Source organism: Anoplopoma fimbria, chromosome 21 (assembly GCF_027596085.1).
Source record: "Anoplopoma fimbria isolate UVic2021 breed Golden Eagle Sablefish chromosome 21, Afim_UVic_2022, whole genome shotgun sequence".
NCBI classification, from domain to species: Eukaryota; Metazoa; Chordata; class Actinopteri; order Perciformes; family Anoplopomatidae; genus Anoplopoma; species Anoplopoma fimbria.
Genome location: NC_072469.1, coordinates 14,975,221 through 14,995,570, shown reverse-complemented (window position 1 = coordinate 14,995,570; position 20,350 = coordinate 14,975,221). Strand labels below are relative to the sequence as shown.

Genomic DNA, 20,350 nt, shown 5'->3' with positions numbered 1-20,350 from the left:
CCCCAGCTGGTGCTCCTGTGGCGATATGATGAAACCCACATGAGCACAGTATTTCTGTTTCACATGCAAACCCTCTTTTTAGTGCACATCTTCAGTGACACTGCTTCTCTCTTTACAGACACTTCTTTAGCTGCGGGTGTGTACCGTGAAAGTTAAATATAAAGGTATTATGTTTGGAAGACTCAGTTTCCATTAGAAGGGCAACATGGGGGAATCCGAAAATGACAAAGTAGAAACACAAAGGAAGACACCTTGTGTTTTTCGAGGATTTCCCTCTTTCTGACACTTTACAGAGTTTCTAGGGGGATGTTTTTCTTATCCAAGTGGACTGATGGTGACTGGGATTATTGTATTATTATATTTCTTGGATAATAAACAGACTCTGTGGCAGTTATTTATGGGTTTATATTATACAGGTCTAAAGAGGAGACTTGTATCTTGGCACTGACAGCAAAAGTTTGTCGCTGTTCTTGAATGCTGGAGACAAATAATACCTCCAGTTTTCCTACTGCACAGAGAGAATGGGGTACTAGTGTCCCTATCTTAATAAGCTCACACTCCATGATCTGACTTTTATAATGCTGTATTCCTGCATTTAGTCACAAAATGCAGTGACTTTAATGCAGGAAGTCTATTTCAGTGACAAGATGCAAACAAAAACATGTCTGCACACTTGCACTAGCAGGCTGCTAACAGTGTATGTGAGCCAGGTATCTGACAGCCTTTGGCTTTGGATGCTGTTTATGCCGCCAAGCTTCAAGACAGTGAGCAGAAAAGCAGCTGAGTGGCTAAATGGCCATGTGTGTTTCTTCCTAGTGCTGCTCTTAGAGTTGATACACCAGGATACAGAAGCAGATTGCATTCATTTGGAGTAAAAAAAAAAAAATAATAATTTTAGATTAATGACAGAATTTCTTATGATTCCTGAAAAAAGACGTCATAACTCTGAGATGATTATCGCATAATTCTTAATGATCTCAATAAATCTGAGCAGACTCGATGATATGTGCATGTCAAGATGCACCTCCTAACATCTCAAACCAAGGCTGAAGAAATACTGGATTGAATTCAGTGACTGTCACATTGGCCCTTATCTCCATCCAGGTGATTGAGATTCGAATGTCGGCATTCTAACATAATTACATCAGAATTATGAGTTATGCTTTGATAGCACAAATCCAATCCGTCCAGTCACCTGCGAATCATTTGCTGAATGTTAATCTGCACGTTACATGGGCTGTGATCATGATGCCTTTCTATAGGACCGTCCAGAGAGGTTAGCAGTGAATGACTCTATGCTGGGCATTGTAAACATCCCAAACATGTAAAGTAAGGATGAGAAGTGCTGAATGAGTGCATGTGCTCAGCAAACCATTGTCTTGATTACTGAAAGGTTAAAATGCACTGCTTAATGTTTGAAAAGTTAATGAAAGCCTATTCATTATCTACCACAGCAGTCAACACTGTGGTAGATAAGTGAATACTTGCATGATAAATGCTTATGCAACATAAATTCACAATCATGATGGAATACTTGCACATTAGATAGCAAAAGATAAAGAAACCAGGGAGACGCATCTTTTTATTGAATTTGGCTGTCTTTCACATTTTAGAACAAACATGAAAAATCCCTTTCGGCAGTTGGTTGCTTAACGGAGGTGCGGATGAGTATTCTGTCAGCACAGCAATTAGAGAAGTAAATCACTAAAAAAAAGAGGCTATGTTGGTAAAGCGTCAGTTGAGCAGGTTGTTCAGTTTCATTCAGGTGAGGCTCTTTCTAGAATCTAGATAGAAGAAAGGGGCTTAGTCCTGTTAAAACCCTCGTGTTCAGCTTTGATCTTTGAAGGCTTTTCTACATACCATTCACCTCCACATGATTTGAACATACACCCTTTTGATGTAGAGTCAGATATACGCTGCGTCACTACATCTTTTTTTTTTCTTAGGTAAAACTTTCCCCTGAAAGTTTTACCTAAGATTGTCCATAAAACAGAGTTTGTGTCATTATCCCCTTACACATAGCCTGTTCAAGGCGGATATGTTGTTCCGTTATTCCGCCTCTCTGTTCTGTATAAAAGGTAAAAACACGGAATGAGGGGAATGAGGTAGTACTAGAGCCGAATTGATGTCTGGACAGCCGGCACGAGAGGACCACTCACACACACAGTCTGACGCCAATGCTGTTGTGTTGAACGTCACTCCTCTTTTGCTTCCCGGATCCTTTCTAAAATCACACACTAGGGCAGCAATCGGCTGCTGTTGTTTAGTTCAGTGTAAAAAAGCAAAGTTGGCATACCGTCTGCTCTTCTTTACTTCTTTATAGCAGAATGATAGGGGCTATTATCTCTTCCAGTGAAGCTTCAGGTCGTCATCCATCTGCCTGTGTGTTTGTTTGATAATGAGACATGAATTTGGCTGGAATCTAGGAGACATAATGCTCTTGGCCAAACTTCGATTATATTTTAATGTTCATCCTTGTCTGGGATTTTCACCTTTCTATATATTTTTTTAGCTGTAAGTGTTTATGTGCTAGAGGGCAGCCCTGAAAACCCTTACTTAAGTTATTTATATGATGTTTGTTAGAAAATCAAACCGTGAAGTAAAGTTATAGCCTAAACAAATATAAAGTGTTTGTAAAGGGCAGCTCCGCACAGTTTAGAGGAGTTTACCTAAGGTTTCTGCTCTGTAGAGTGTATTCTTCAGCAACATTTTGGTAATTTCCCTGAATTACCTTCAGTGCATGTTTGGTTCGGTGAACTGAAGCTGCAAAAGAGACGTGTGACAGTTTTTTGTTGTTAAACTTTTCACCTGTATCTGACAGGTTTTATTGTCCCTGTTGTTCTTTAAACAGAATACAACTTCCATATATTACCCTGTTGTGTTGCAAGGCTATGCACTGCACCTATTCCCTTTTCCTCACTTACTTTACTCTGTCCATGTCAATTATTAAACATGTTATACGAATAAATTACTTTGTCACTTTTAAATGATTCTCCAGCTCGGTCTATGATTCTTGTGCTTGCTTGCCGCCATTGACTAGACAGGTTGAGCTGTTTTTAGATTAAGAGGTCAAGATTGTCCTGATCATTTCAGTTTTCTGTTGTGTGGTGATGATGTGGTCTGCTCAGAAGAAAACATAGAAATCAGGAAGCTGAAGTGGGCCACTGCTGCACAGTACTAGATATACAATATATGCCATGGCTATGTAACACAGTGTACTGATCCATCAATCATCATCAACAATTAAATACAAAAATAATATATATTTTTACTCATGCAAAAATCATTTTAATTATGTTGATTACAGCCCATGCTGTGGGCAGGGTAGGAATGGTTCCAGGTATGGCGAGAGCGGTGTGGTGAAAGCATACATGCATATACGCTACATGGTTAAATGGATCTCTACACATAGACTGTTCCTGCTTCTTCTTTAATCATTCCTTCCTTGCAATAATGTTCCTTGCATAAAAAGAAAACCTTTTTTTTAAGTGCCCTGCATGTTTCTTCTTCTTCTTCCAGCAGTCATAAAAAGAGATTTATTACTCTAAATTTAGCTGTTGCGTTCAGACTTATATTGAATTATGATATGTCCTCACACGCACAGTGCGTCGACTCCCAATTTACTTTGTCAGTTCTTGTCGAAGCAATCACTTATTATCACCATCTAATGGATGTTAGAGAGCAGAGGCTCTGTTTGAGGGATTGGCAAGGAATAAACTCAGTGAACACAGAAACACAAACACAACTCCTTCCAAGTGCAGACGCACATCTGGCAAGTCTCCTCTTTCTCTTCAGATAGCTGTCTTCAACATTGTTTGCATTTCATGTATTTTAGAATCCATCACTTTACTGTAACCCTCTGTTTCATACGTCAGTGTTTGTTGATTTTGGACGTTTTCCCCAGTGATCCTTTGGAAAGTGGCTTTCATGAAAACTCTCTCCCTGCTCTTCCATTTGACTGTCTGTGTCTGCGTGTCCTTATTTTCCTGACAAAGATTCAGAAGTTCAGGAGTTCCCGTCACACTGGAAACTCTTGGAAAAATAAGTTTATTATCTTTACACAAATACAGTGATGATAACAACAGCCTTCTATATTCTAAAGAGTGTTCATGCCTCTGGAGTATGTCAAGTCCAATTTGCAAATGGAAGTTTTGTGACTGACTTATCCAGACCTTGTGGCGCAACGGTAGCGCGTCTGACTCCAGATCAGAAGGTTGCGTGTTCAAATCACGTCAGGGTCAATGCTTTTCAACACATTTAGGTCATTGGACTTATAAAAATATGTATCCAAAAAATAGGTTGTTTACCTGAGTGTACAAGATAAGACTGGTTGCATGGAGTTGTGGGTGAAGTTCTCGATGATAACTGGCTGCTCTGCTCTACACCTTTGTGTTTCCATGATTGAGCTGTAATCTATCTTTTCTGACTGCATACTGTGCTCCTGAGCTGCATAACTAGAGACTGAGTGTATGAATGACAGCATGCTGCATTCAGACATCCAGAATAACCAGAAGCATAAGGTGAAAGTGGGTAAACAGTATTACGAGAGAGTAAATACACAGTGGGCTGGGTGTAGATTTCAGATTGATCTCCCAAGTTGCCACGCAGCCGTCTTACATTATGTGCCATGCATACCCCCTAATGTAATGTGTTTTTATTTGAAATACTCTTAAGTATATAATAATTGAACTAATTGCATGGGTTCCAAAGACATTGTGAGATATGGGGCAGTGGGTAGACTCAGGGTTGGTTGTGATGGGCCACTTCAAATTTTCTAATTTCTTCTTTTTACCTGACTTCTTTTTTTCAAACCTCAGTTTACTACTGCTGGTCAGTTTTAAAGCTCAGGCCCTGTTTAAATACTGCACTGTTTAGTCTGGAAACATATTTCTTAGTCATGTTGGACACTGAACTTTGACACATGGGCAGCTTTGGTTGTTAAAAGAAGACCGGTTTACTTTACCTCCAATGTAAGATGCACCAGCTGTGTATGAAAGTAGCATCAGGATATATATATATATATATAACGATTAAAGAAATGCAGAAGATCATTTTGTGTTAAGCAGTTGCAGTGCAGATGTGGCGAGCATGGTGCATCGTCTCAACATGTAAGACCAAAGAGTTGCCACTCCCTCTTGCTGGCCTTTACACTCCGGGGATCTCAATGTCTGCTCTACATATGTTGTTCTTGAGCCTACTGGGATTTGCACAAAGATGCACACACACACACACACACACACACACACACACACACACACACACACACACACACACACACACACACACACACACACACACACACACACACACACACACATATGTTGTCTCTCAATGAACGTATCCTCCCTCCTTCCCTTGGTGTGAAGAGTGGGGTGTGTGCTCTTGCAAATTGTATTAGAGGGTTTCACGGTCACGGTCTGTTGCTTCTTCATAAACCATGGCCAGCACACTCCTCAGTACACGTCAGGGTTTCTGGACTTGACAACCTGAATCACAAATATAGACACTTTATAGATCTCCGGTAACATTTAGACTGTCAAAGTGACAGTCAAATAAATGTACACATTAGGATTTGAAATTGTATTCAGTCATTCAAGATGAAGGCCCTTCCTCTTATATTTTTATATTTCCAAAACTTGACACTGGACAACCCATCCTGTGATGACAGAGGGAGCTGCCTCCTTTTCTGACTGACTGAAGTTCAGTCTTGTTTGCTGAATGTGGATTTGAGCTGCAGTTTGACCATTTGTCAACATGAGCATTGACATTATGTTCCTATTTATACAGACATAATGAGTAGTACATAATGATGTTTGTTCCACATTTACATCCCTCTCTCAGTGTTCCACATCTGCAGACTGTGAAAGAGCCGTGTGTCTCATGACATCTCAACTGCGGGTTGTCTGTTTTCGGTGACTCACCCCGTGCTCTGGGTTTCTCTTGGTTTAGTTTGGAGGTCCCATCTGGCAAGCGAAACCTCTGCGCTTATGAAATAATAAACAAAAGTGTGCCGAAACTGTGCCGACTGCTGCTTCTATAAGTAGACAAAGAGTCTCACAGGGCTCTCAACGTGGTTTTCTGAACTTGCAGGGACTACTACACTGACTTTCAGTGACATTGCATCATCACGTAGCTGACAGACATTGTTGAAGTAGAAACTAGCAAGCTAAGTTGTCTTCGCTTTGCTAGTTGAATAGAACAGGATCGTATTCGGTTGCACAGTTATTGTGAGTGTCGGTTTGGCTCTTTTGTATATCAATTGCTCTGAACAATAACTTCAAAGCGGCACAACCAAATGAGAAGATTGATTCATTGTTCACTTCTTCCTGTTTTGATAGTGCCTGTTCACCCATAGTGTTTCATTTAAAGTATGAAAAGAAAATGACACACTGTCAACGAATGATAGATAATTGATAAATTTCTTTAAATGCTGTCACTCATTCTTGACATTATCCATCATACAATACAACACAGATTTGTCACATCTGCACTAAATCTGACTGTTCCTCTTCCCAGTCCAAGGCCGAGCAGATGGCCTGGATGGGAGGTGTCCCTAAAGGTCCGAGACTGAAATCTCCTTTCAGTAACGTGACACCCTCACCCTCTGTTCCTGTAGGTTGATTTCCTGATAAGCATTTAAAACTGACAGTCTTCACCCCCTAAGGAAATGGCCCTTTTCCTTAGGGTCAGGTTAAACTAGAGACTAGATGTAGCCATGACATTACAAAGTCATTTATATTTCAAACAATTTGTATACCATTTGACATCCTTCAAGCCAGGGGTACATTTTTAATTATATTATTTATGTTATTTCTTAATATTTCATTCTTTTTTTTTTTTAGCTTTGCAGTAGCAAATACATTCATGCTTATAATTGCGTATAATCAGACATGGTCTTCTCTTTGGTGCACCCGAGTTGCCAAATCATGCATGTTACCTTGCAAGTCCAATATTCTTGGAAGTCTTTGATGCCCAAGACAGTAAATGTGTGTAAAGTGTGTGTGTGCGTGCATGTGTGTGTAAAGCCCTCCTGCTGTTGCTAACGACCACTTGTCTCAAATGGGATGAAGCTGGCTGGCTGCCTAAACAAGCTACCTCTACTGCCTCTACCAACAGATTGCTAATACACATGCTAATAAAAAAATGTGACTTTGGAATGCAAGTCAACATGCTAACTGCTTGCCAAGCTTAAGCACAGACGGTGAGCTGTCTACGGTTCATAGGCCAGTCCTCATTTAAATATATTTTTTTTTACTGACTGAAAAAAAAGTTAGTTTTAGGTCAATTATGCGTCACCACAGTAACCTACATGTTGGACATGTATTAAGTAATGCACGCATAGATGGTCTTTAAAGAGCTTTTACCAGCTAACTGACGGATGTTTTCAGATTTTCTGTCATACAGCAACAATCTGTCCTGCCTTTTAATCCCTTGCACATCCTGTCTGAAGGTTTACTCTTAAATTGGCTTAATGATGTATCATTATGAAACTACTCAGTGAGATCCTCGTGTGATAATGTCTGTTTTAATTTGGTAGTGAAACCTTCATCGCAGCGGCAGCTCCAGCTCACACTGAGCCATGAGGCGGCATGTCTGGCCACACACACACACACACACACACACACACACACACACACACACACACACACACACACACACACACACACACACACACACACACACACACACACACACACACACACACACACACACACACACACACACACACAAGCAGTCGGACCTGTTTTTTTATCCAGACCAGATGCTCAGCTTTCCACGTTGTACTTATCATTTGATATGTGCAGTTGAAGTCCTGGAGAAACAAGGTTTAGGGACTACAAATCCTGTACTCTACTCAACAGCGGACCACTCAGCAGGGGAGACACTGAGGTTGATCAAAGCATACAACTCATCCCCAATCAGAAAGCTTGGAAAATCGGGTGCCATTTGTCTAAAGAATAATTGAGCTCTTGACTTCTAGTAACAGAAGGATATTTTCTCTGGCTCTCTGCCTCTCTCTCCTCCACAGCAGCATGTGACTCCAGAGAATTGACAGTAGTCTCTGTTCTGGCTCAGTGTGGGTAGGTGTGGCAGATATTTGCAGGGTCTCTGTGTTAGGAGGCTGCAGGATTTGGCTCGGTGTTTGACAGGCTGGCCTGTATAACCAGCTGGATCCCTTGCTAACCTCTCTGGCACTAATACTGCCACTCGCTTCGTGCACATGTGGGGAAATGTTAACTGTCGGCCAAAAGAAATATACATATATCTCTCTGAGCCTTTCATTTGTGCCTGCGCTACAAACCTATCCATCTTACAAAGCAATTAATCTTTAGTAGACTCCCTTTTTTATTAAAATCATGTTTCTTAGTACAAGTGGAAATTTGTGCAAGTTAAAAAAGAAGCTATAGCTTGATTCCATTCCAAGGTAGTTAGGAAAAATAATTAAATAACAAATCTTTTGGGCTTTCTGCACACTTTCAGTCTGTTCAGTTTAAATGCAAGATGCTCTTTAGGGTTGCATGAGCTGAATGATTCAGCATGAAGTATGTTGTTTATTGGAACAATGACAATGAGTGATTGAGCAAGGAAATTTTAGACTTTTAGTTGGCCCATTTTTGAGAGCAGCATGCCAATATTGTCGACTTGTCAAGGCTGTCCTGAATGCTCACTTTGTATTTACAAAACTGTATACAGTGCAGTCCAACTGTAAGACTAGTTCATTGTGCTTTATCGCTGAAACGAATGCTTGTTATGTATGTTGATTTATCCTAGGAAATCTAGATCGTTAGCTTTATGAAGGCAGCATGGTGGAGTAGTGGTTTGCACTCCCGCTCACAACAAGAGGGAGAACGCTAACTAGTCAGGGATTGAACTTCTGTGTGGAGTTTGTGTGTTTTCCCCTTGTCAGCTTGGGTTTTCTTTGGTTTCTCCTCGCTTCCTATCACAGTCCAAAGACATGCAGCTCAGGTTTGTTGATGATTTTATTAATTGTCTATGCATCAGCCCTGTGATTGCCTGGCAACCTCTCCAGGGTGCACTCTGCCTCTGCCCAATGTCAGCTGGGGGTCTATTGGGCAGTGATGCAACAAATCATTTAGTGTAACATCTTTTTTTTTTTGTCACCTGCAGCAGACTGTCCAAAGTGTTACAAAATAAGATTTCAAACATGAACTACCCCCTCATCTTTCTCTGTCATGGTGGGCAAGCACACCTGTCTTTGTCTCTCTATTTAGGTGGAGTAGATGCACTTTTCTCTCAGAAACAATATTGTAAAATGTTATACATGTCCAATTTCAGTGTCAGCAGCATCTTACAATGTGTAAAAAATATTTTTAAACTTAAATACCAGCAAGACTGAAATATGGATGTTGAGTCTCCAGTATTGTTTCTTTGCATCATGCTGTAAACTATGCACATGCTCCTATGGTAGCATGCAGTAGTCCTCCTGTGTGAATGCAGAGCTGCATGTATGTGTGTAGGGAGGTGTCATATTTCTCTCAGCGTTGTACGCTGCAGGTTGCTTTGGGCAGGCAGGGCATCAATAATGCAGAGACCCTTGAGGTGACTTTGTCTCAGAGGAATACCATTGGAAGGCTTCCCTCAGTATACTAGCCCATTACTATCTACACACAGACAGACTGTACTTAGCCCACAGTTGTGGACTGCCCTTTTCCACTTGGAAGCAATTGTTATGCTCCGAAGGGACGCTCTGTCTATTACAGTGAGCTAAATTAAACTTGGTGAACGACACTAAACTAGATGATTTACTATTGTCTCCCTCAGACAAGAGTTTGTCTCACCCCTAACGTTTGATGTTGATAAGCCAACTTGTCTGTTCGGTCAATTAGAAGTAAAAAAAGGCTTTTATAAACAACCACTAAGTAGCTCTTTATGAATTATCAGTGTCAGCTTTTATAAACAACCACTAAGTAGCTCTTTATGAATTATCAGTGTCAGCTCCACAGGGACATTTTGACAAGACGACAAAAGCTGCCAGACTTCCTCATCCAGTAATTGTTTGCATGAAACCATATATATCTACAGCGCATTTGGAAAGACGTTTTGTCACGTCATTTCACCAACGAAAATTTTTACGAAAAAAAGATCTAAAAGCGCAGGTCTCTCAGGATTTTGGTAAATGTATCAGTAAACTTAGCTGTTTATTGAGAATGACCATTATTTCAGGCTTTTGTTTGCCTTTCATCAACTTTTCTTCAACTGCTGTTACTTTTGAAGTGTGTGTGTGTGAGAGAATATGTATGTGTATCATACATATACACACACTTCAGCCCTGATCACATGATAATCAATAATTATTCAATTATTTCTCTTAAAGAAACAAACAAACTATGATGCACTGATAACCCTGATTTGAGATATAAGGACTTACCCTCGTAAAAATGTTTGTTTCACATGCAGGCGTATAAAATGTAAATGCTGTAGCAGTAGCCTGCTGCTGTCATATATCTTCTATTTTGAATTTGTTTTACTTTCGTTTGATGGCAGCAGTGAATGTCTTGGCAAAGATAAGGAGCTAGGGAGGTGTGTGTTTATCCATGTGTGTGTGTGTGTGTGTGTGTGTGTGTGTTTGCATGCATGCACAAGAGAGGCAGAAAGTGTTTGTGAAACTAGTGTTTATGACTCACAAGGGAGAACATACACTCCATAAATCACAGCTATTATATTGTGCTGCAGAGAGCAAACTGTGGGAGGTGGAGAGGTTGAACTACTGGCTTGGCCTGATGATTCACAGGGAGGTCTGTTCTCCCAGATGCCAGAGGTCAAAGCCGAGTAGCGGAGCCTAAACTCTTCGCTCAGGCAATGGAAGACTGGAGATTGTGCAGTCCTCTCTAAATGACTTGTTGAGATTTGGTGATATTTTGATAGTTATCTGTCCAACAATAATTGCCAAAACCCATAACGTAGCTCTTAGGTTTTTACACTGTGAGGGAAATAGAAGTAGTTTAATAAAATTATATATAATATTTGTTCACAGTGTTTTAATTAAATAAAGTCTGCAAGTTTAAATTAGAATTTTAGCACTTTGACTTGTTCTGCCATGTCAACTGCTTCTATTGTTTGAATTGACAACTTAACATCAGGGATCGTGGTCAGATCCACCAGTGCCGTGTGTGACAGGCTTCCACCGCTTATGGCGCGGCTTTTCCTGCAACTTAGGGCAGGTGCAAGGACCACCGATGGGTGCAAGGACACAAGGCCCCTAGAGGCGGTGCCGGTACTACCACTAGGAAGGAGGATGTGGCGCTGGGTAATTGGCAGAGCCTGCTGCCGTCATAGAGAGCGGGACCTGCTGCCGTCTTTGGGGCTAAGACCACCATTAGGGGTGGGTATGTGGTGCTGATGGAGACAGTGTTATACTTGGAGGCACCCCCACTGACTACCAGAGCCACACCTCGGACATGGCCTGCTGCTGTTGGTTATCCATGGCCAGAACTGTGTATATATATATATATATGGCAAGTTATGCATTAATGCCTTACAAGTTTAGTTTACTGTTTTGGTTTTCGCAACTTTTAACTTTACATTTAGGAGGTTTTGACAAGTTTATGGAAAAATTAGATTGGATGATGTTATTGCATAGTTAGCTGAGGGTATTCTAACTGAAAACAAAATTGGAAATGGAAGGACTGAGTGAGATGAGATTATTCAGAAGTCTGGTATCAAATTGCTAAGAGCCAATATTGCACGCAGACTCTGAATTAATTGACACGTGTCGGTATGAAGTTATTTCAATATACAGTTACTATAAACATTCAGTGTCCCTGTAAAGTACTACACTGATTCATTTGCACGTTTGGCCCTTTAAAACAGTGATAATGAAGTATGAACAGTATTAATCTTCTTATCGACTGTTTTCTCACCTTTTTGCATACTTATCAAATCACTCGCACTTTCTCTGTTTACTGAGCAGAGCTTATTGGTTCCATCTTTAAAAGATTACATCTGTTCTGTAAACTGCTGCTGGTGGTTTGTGAAAGTACAACACATTGTTTGTTTTGTCTCTTTGCGGGATCGTCTCCAAATGCTTGTCATTCCACTCTTTAACCTTCATTAATTCAGCTACCACACAAATACATCCACTCAAGATAGTGATTTGGACTGCATTACTGCCAGCAGCAAGGTTGGTCAGCCTTTAAAAGGTCCTGACCCCGACGTGATTTGAACACGCAACCTTCTGATCTGGAGTCAGACGCGCTACCGTTGCGCCACGAGGTCCTCCTGTAGCCCTGGTTCTAAATCTAGCTGCTGCTATTTCTCCTGTGGGAATTGGAACACTTGCAGGAGCTGATGCAGCCATCATAAAACACACATGGGGACATGTTCTCTCTTTCTCACACACACACACACACACACACACACTTTCTCACACCCTCCTCCCTTCCCCACTTTCCTCCAGGGCACCAGTCTTTGTGTGGTCTTCGACAGGAACAGGCAAACCCACTCTGGTATAAAGACACAGATAATAGGGTGAAGAGAGCTATTGTCTGGGCTTATGTCGCAAGTGTGTGTGTGTGTGTGTGTGTGTGTGTGTGTGTGTGTGTGTGTGTGTGTGTGTGTGTGTGTGTGTGTGTGTGTGTGTGTGTGTGTGTGTGTGTGTGTGTGTGTGTGTGTGTGTGTGTGTGTGTGTGTGTCACAGAGAACAACCACCTCACTGTTTTCCCTCACCTTCTACAGTGAATCAGTTATTAGAATACCTGATCAGACTAGGCTGATAGTATGTCTCTCATGCATTGTATGAATGGATGAATGAAGCTGACTCAACAGGTCACTGGGGCAGGAGCTAAATCACCCGCAGACAATACACACTGGCACATTCTGCATATCTGCTCATATCTGCTATGTCCAATACAAAATAATTTGAGCCTGCAGATCTGTCCAGTGCCAACATAGCAGGGATTATTCTGTGACTGCGTGTAAAGCCACCTTTTTCACGTTTTTTATTCTGTATGTTCAATGTTCTTCTGTTGCATTTGCAACATTGTGCCACGCATCTAACCAGATGTTCTATTTTCACACTCATACCGAGCTACTCCCTGTACTTTTGACTCCAGTGACAATATTTAAAATATGTTTTAAATACACATTTGTCACCTGGTGACATTTACTATAATATGACAGGGATCTTATGATCACACTTGGTTATTAAAGTTTGCAAGTGCTTCAGGATGTTGCCATACCTGTCAAGTGTCATATTTTACATTTCTCTCTCTTTGCTGACAACTCTTAGTTTCATCGTGTGATTGAACATTATGTGACCCGAGAAAGTTCAGCCCTGCTTTAAAATGTTGCACTTCACAAGTTTTGATGTAAGTTTTGATGAGTTTCTAATGACGGATTGTACTGGTTACCACAGGTTTTAAATAATAATTCTTCCTGTATGCAGTGAGGTGGAAAGATACCTGCCGTTCTCACATTTCACTCACTCAGCTTTTGGTCCCAACCCACACATACATAGCTCAGACTGTCTATCAAAGCTATACTTTACGAGTCTGATATGTTTTGTTCCTGTGGCTTTTGTCCCTTTGTTAATGAAATAAAACAGTGGTGGCCCTTTGTCTCTGTTTTAAAAACTAGTTAGGAACCAAGATACTCTCGGGACTTGAATAATGACGGGGTGTTAATGTGATCTGGAAAGGGAAAGCTGTTTCTCTCAAGTGACACTTGGTTGCACTTGAGAACAACAACAGTATGCATATTACAAAACAGTCTTCATGGAGTGCTGCTCGGGTGTGCTGCTTGTCTTCAACAGCTCTAAACAGTATGAACACGGCTCTGATACGGGATTTTGTTCCTCTGATGCATATGACGTTTCAATGACCTCCAGGCCTGAACAGTATTGTTAACATTATTTGCCAAAATCAAAGATGAATGTTCAATCGCTTTCCCCAAATGAATTTACATGATGAGAGTAGCAGTATCTTTTTGGATGCATGAAGATAATGTGACATATATATATATATATATATATATATATATATATATATATATATATATATCTTTGTAGTTCTAGAGAAAATAAACTATAGTTAAGAAACTTATAAAGCAACATGACCGAGGGTTTCTTGCACACTATTTTGATTTAGTAGCAGAGATGATGGTTGACTGCTGAGTGTGTTAACACTTTATCAATTCCTCGGCTGTCCTCCCTACCTTCTGTTACTGTACTGACTCTACAGTAGTACAAATAACTCTGTCACAATGCACTCTTTGTTGGAAGAACCGGCTCCCTGTTTCTCTTCATTCTACTGGCTTCCATAGTACGTGTGTTCAACTTTTGATTAAGCCCATGTGTGTTTAAATGTGACGGATGTGATGAAAGGTCATTTCACTCTCGGTTGCTCTTTAACTACTGCCAAACTCAGATTTCATGGTAGCAAGCGTGTTCTAGATATTAAACTTTATTTTTATAGTTATTTTGATTCCACTACAAATGAATCAGATCACAGATCATATTCAATATAATTCAAGTTTCAAGACAATCCTTGTGAGATGTTGAGTTTCATAGAGGACAAACGAGATTATCACCTCTCACTAGGGAAGGAACACCATGTTTTAAGGGTGAACACAGTAGTAAAAGACATGTCCTCCTACATACTCTCAAAGTAGCATGGGTTTTAAGGATTCTAGAGAAAGAATGAATGATACTAAGAAAGTAGGCCAAACAGGGGATTTGACCTTTGGGTTTTTTTGTGAACTGAATGCTAAGATGACCAGCTGTATCTTCATAGGAGGTCTTACTTATACTTAGTATCCCAAAAAAGAAATAAACTTGAGCTGTGTGTGTGTGTGTGTGTGTGTGTGTGTGTGTGTGTGTGTGTGTGTGTGTGTGTGTGTGTGTGTGTGTGTGTGTGTGTGTGTGTGTGTATGTGTGTATGTGTGTGTGTGGTATTTACACCAAATAATTCAGAGATGACCCCTAAAACATAAAATCCAACCCAATCCCAGCTAGTGATGAATTCTCTGCTAATACTCTAGTTATGAAGAGGCCTTGAACTGATGTTTTTTTTTTATCTTGCTGGAGCCAAAGCACCACTGAATTGGCTCCCTACAAACATTTTAACCACGCCATGTGTAAACAGTCAACGTCAAATGCTTTCCTTCCATCTCAGAGTGCATTTGTAGGATTACAGTTATGTGGCTGAGCTTCTCTCAGAATCATATTTGTTCCTCATAATCCGTCCGAGGAACAAGTCTGGGTGAGCACCATGCCAAACAGACATGGGGCGTGTCAACATTTGAAGATTTCTTCCCCCCCCCTGTTTATTCGAGGGTCAGTTTGTGGTTTATAATGACTTCCAGAGATGTTGACTTTTTTGCTGTGTCTTTCTTCCTCTGGATTGACATAGTATGTTATATATAGTGGTGGTATTGTGGTTTAGTTTTTGAAAAGTATTTTTTTTTTCATTCCTCTTTCAGTGGCCCTTAATGGCATGGGGAAACAAAATATTCTCTCTTTGCTTCCGATTCCGTGTCTTGTCTTTTGGGAGTACCCCTGATGAACTTGCCATCTTTTCCCTCCTAATAACCTCAGAAGGAAGGAAAATACCACACAGTTATTCCCCTCATGATTTGGACCATTTTGCCTGGTGAACCGCGAGTTCAGTACAACAGAGCCGTGCATGCAGGCATTTAACCACAGACCCAGAGACAGCTGAGTTTGGAAGGAAAAGAGACAGAGGGGAGGAAACCGTGTGAGAACAAAATCCAGACAAAAGAGTGAGGAGACTATTCCTAACATGGTGAAGGATGAAGGACAGTCACTAAGCTGAATGGTTCCTCTTTAGCCTTCTGTCTGATGGAGGGAGAACAGGGAGGAAGGAAGAGGACAAATGTAGACAAATAGATTTATTTATTTACAACTTTTTATTTCTGAATATTAAACATCCAAACCACACATCTTTCTTCTTCAACAATATTCGGTTAACAGTATTTACAAATTGTCCAACATTCACTCAAGTTCAAACTTGAATCTTTTTTTATCATAATGGATGTATTGTGGATTATCTACTGTTTATTACTGTTTTTTTATTGCTCATTTGCTTATTTATAATACTTATTTTTGATCTTGTTTTTTTACTATGTCTCTTGTTTGCACTATCCTCTATGCTGCTGTAATCCTGTAAATTTCCCCGCTGCGGGACTTATATTATCTTATCTCTTATATTATAATAAAAATGTATAATTTCTTTTGAGAAAAAAAACAACCAAACTCCTTCTAACGCTATGGGAATTAGCTTAGCAGAGTATCAATAACTACCATACAAGCTTTTGACTCAAGTGTAGATTTTATTTTAAAATAATTGTATTATATTAAATCCAATATGACTCTTAGTCGTCGACAGACAGACAGTGACCTAGCACTTTCTTTCTATAAGGATTAAAGACAATCAAAAATAAAGTTGCTGTTTTGAAATTACCCACTCATATTTCCTGATGACTACCCAAAGGCAGAGTTCACGTAGAGATCTTGTAGGTATTATGTCTATGGCAATCATTCACTTTAAAATATAGAGCCTGAACAGGCAAAAAGACAAATGAAGACCATTTACCAGCCAGCCTGAAAACTTCAATCCTTTATTATTTGCCTCTGTAATGAATGCTCTGCCTTTGAGGGGCAGTACAGCATATTAATGAGCCATGAGCATGTGTGTCCTGTAAATATGCTGCTACAATGGTGTGAATAGTAGCGTTATGTACTGCATACAGTATGTAATTGTGTCTTTATAGGATAAATGGAGATTTAGTCACACATTTACACTTCTAATACTATTTTTATGACCTGCATGCTAGGAACTGTACACAATTGGATGCAGCATTAGATGAGTGGGCCAATCTGTGCACCTATGAAGCACCAACTTACCTAAACATGCAGCTTTTCGTCATAGTTTGAGAAAAGCAGTTATTGATGTTTCTCTTTTAAAAAGGTCACATTGGATTGATTCCACTTTGTATGATGTACTGAGTTGATGTAGGACTTAATCTGCACTACATGCTGTTCCTGAAAAGAAAAGGGTGACAGATTTCTCCCTCTGTGCCTGTATCACACTTAAGTCTCTTGTTCTACTCCTGGAGAAAGGCATGAGCCATATGCTTACTTTGCAGGCCATCCTGCAGGAGATTAAAATATTTCATAACTGCTATCATGATGTCAATCCATAACTATGTCAGAGCCCCTGTGTGCCAGCTGACCGGATCATTATATGAGCCACGTGGTGATTGGATCAGCTGATTCCTAAGGAGACCCAAGCTGCTAATTCCTTTTGCCTGGCAATGCTTACATGTTGTGCGGCTTCACTTGCATAAGGCTTCAAATCCTGAGTGTATTTGGTGAAAATAAAGCTAATCTCATTCCAGAGCTAATACTTTCTCTCCTTTTTTTTTTCTTTTCTTCCAGGACCCCAGCTACTGGGTCCAGGTCCACAGGTTGGAACATGGGGATGGAGGCATTTTGGACCTGGATGACATGCTATGCGATGTGGTGGATGACAAAGATAGGGTGAGTCAGAGTGTGTGTGTGTGTGTGTGTGTGTGTGTGTGTGTGTGTGTGTGTGTGTGTGTGTGTGTGTGTGTGTGTGTGTGTGTGTGTGTGTGTGTGTGTGTGGAATTGAGAGAAAAGGGGAGTATCTGTTTGAAGATTTGTTTACTTTACCACAGTGACATGTCCTGTTTTGCCACCTCTTCTCATTTCCATTCAGCCTTTTTGCTTGTTCAAAAATAGTTTGGTCGTGTCTGCACTCTGTCTGTGCACACAGCTTTGGCAGAACTACAGAGAGTTTCACTAACATGTGCTTATGATTACACCTGTCTGCTTTTACTGCCTCATCATAACTAAAACATTACAGAAGACTAAACTACTGCACTTCACCAAGTTCCCTGTTTGATAATTTCCACCTTCGTTGCTTTCATACATGTGGAGGGTTGAAGGATACGGTGTAGTGGTCTGGGTTGCATTCAAGGTTCCACTTTGATGTGTGTGTGTGTGTGTGTGTGAGGTTGTGTGTATTATTATATTTTGCAGTGTAAGGGTCTGTGGAGCAAAATCTAGGTCATAGGCAGCATGATATCATCCCAGCCCCAGGACCAACTGTAAATTATTACCCACAATCCCACTGCATCCTGCCAATGGGAACAGTGCTGACTACACCTGAGTCACTAACTGTTTGGCTTTTATGTTGGGCCAGTTAGTGAGACATAACCCGTCTCTGTGTCTTTGTGAGTGGAACATTGTTTGACTGATATTCAACCAGTTAGCAAATCCTGGTGCAGGTGGGATGACATGGATGACTTATCTTGGTTGATTATCACTTCAAAAAGATCTTAGCTTAAAGCCAACAGGGCCATCATGACGTATTCCTCTCAACAGTGATGAGACAAGTGTATTTCAATTGAAAGTGTTATCTTTGATTCCTATCTGTTAGCAGGTTTTCCGGGATATCTGATGTCCGGGAGCCACTGCTATCTTGTGAAATCTGAAAATATCTAGTTCTCACGAACACAGTGTGTTTTGTGCTGCAGTTTCATGTGGAAAAATACATTTCCCACATTTGAAGCCTAAGGTTTTCAAGTCCACTGAGCTGTCTATTCTAAATTCAGATCTGAATAGTTGGTCTTTTTTTTATTAAAAATGGTGCTTTTTGGTTTTGTGTGTTCATCCATAGGTGAATGATAAACTGTGTATGAGTGAGGGGAAGATTATGTGTGCATGTGCTACTACACACCTAATAATGAATATGTGGTAGGTGCCATGGTTACGCATCAGGTGGGATCAGTTGTGGAAGCAACTGTTTTGCACCTGCGGTCTGAAACACCCTTTTCTCCCTTTCTCCTCTCCACTCCTCCCTCCATCTGCTGTAGTCCTTTACAGACAATACACAAAGAAAGAAATAATACAGTTGGCAGTTATACCAAACTAACTGAAGACTACTGGGAACAAATATATTCTCTCTCTTTTCATTATCTTACATTGGTCCCCATGATGTGAATAACTGCTCCCCCTGGTGGTTGTGAGGGTTCTTTACATCCCACTGATGACAGAATATTAAATTAAGAACAATTAACAAGCACAATAACAGCTGTTTTTTATATTTATCTATATTTGTATGTGACTTTGATCAGTATGATCATTTTTATCATACTGTCAATCATACCAACATCAGTCAGCCTAACACATAAACAGCAGTTAGTGATATCACATTACTGACATACTGTAGTAGAACTCTGTTGATAGTTGCTGTAAATTAGTAAAGTACATAACTCAGCTGGTTGTTGGCCAAGACAATTTATTTCACACCAGCGGAACGGCCCTATGTCTGTGTGTGTGTGTCTGTACACACACATGATTTTATCTCAGTGTGTGTGTGTGTGGGTGTTTGCTTCTTTGTGTGTTGGTATAGTTGTTAGTAGTAAATCCAGTCTGTCCAGTTCTTCCTATCAGCTACTGCCTCTGTCCTGTTTTACTCTGCTACCAGGCAGGGACAAAGTTAAACAGACCTTTTCATTTAACCCATTAATGACAACGCTGCTCTTATTATTATGGGTGTAGTACTTAGCCTGTTGATGTTGTCTACTGCTTGCTTTTACCTTGAATTGACTGTGTTTATTTAGACATTGTTTTAGTTTGTTATTTATTTAATTATTTTTGGCACTTTTTGTGAGTAAGTATTCTGTGTGTGGCCTCCATTTAATTGTCAGTGTGACAGCTTTGAGCCTGGTGTTAACACTTTCAACAACATTCCGAATGTCAGTGGTGTTAACGTTTACATAAGACAACTTCACATAAAAGATAGAATCCATTTAGCCAGAGTAAGTTGAAGAGACAGCTATTGACCTAAAGTATAGTAATTTAGTGGTATAATTAGCACTACATCAGACAGTTGTATTCTAAGGTTTGAATGTTGCATTTCATATGATAGTAAAGCTGAATGTAGTGGAGTAACTGATGATAGGATAGGTTTCATCTATCAATCCATGAAAATCATTGACCCTGACGTGATTTGAACACGCAACCTTCTGATCTGGAGTCAGACGCGCTACCGTTGCGCCACAAGGCCCTACGTATGACCTTCCCCTCTAACATGACTGGACATTACATGGTCAACATTGCAGCCCTGTTTCAACGCTTTGCAGATTCCTGCCTTTCCTCCCGCCTGCGGTGTGCCACATTTGTAAAGTCAGGACAGGACTGGGGCCCCTTAAAAAACACAAAATCTACTCACTTAACAAACACAGCTATGTCGTATCAGCGTCAGCTTTGCAGCTGCAGATACCTTGTTTTTGCAGCTCATAAGCAAAAAACATGCCATTTTCTTATTTGTTCTTTAAGTTATTT

At 40.3% G+C, this 20,350-nt stretch overlaps 1 protein-coding gene and 3 non-coding genes across 5 annotated transcripts in view; 2 read left to right on the top strand and 2 right to left on the bottom strand.

Annotated features, from left to right (window-relative positions):
- LOC129110418 (partitioning defective 3 homolog) overlaps nt 1–20,350 on the top strand; it is a 325,305-nt gene that overhangs the window by 18,961 nt on the left and 285,994 nt on the right. For both annotated transcript variants that reach the window (XM_054622495.1, XM_054622494.1), the window contains exon 2: nt 17,417–17,518. In XM_054622495.1, coding sequence (XP_054478470.1) covers nt 17,417–17,518 — 102 coding nt within the window. The remainder of the gene's footprint in view (nt 1–17,416; nt 17,519–20,350) is intronic.
- On the top strand, nt 4,170–4,241 carry trnaw-cca (transfer RNA tryptophan (anticodon CCA)). Its single transcript has one exon. It is a non-coding gene; the product is annotated as a tRNA-Trp (tRNA).
- Nucleotides 12,166–12,237, bottom strand: trnaw-cca (transfer RNA tryptophan (anticodon CCA)). Its single transcript has one exon. It is a non-coding gene; the product is annotated as a tRNA-Trp (tRNA).
- Nucleotides 20,001–20,072, bottom strand: trnaw-cca (transfer RNA tryptophan (anticodon CCA)). Its single transcript has one exon. It is a non-coding gene; the product is annotated as a tRNA-Trp (tRNA).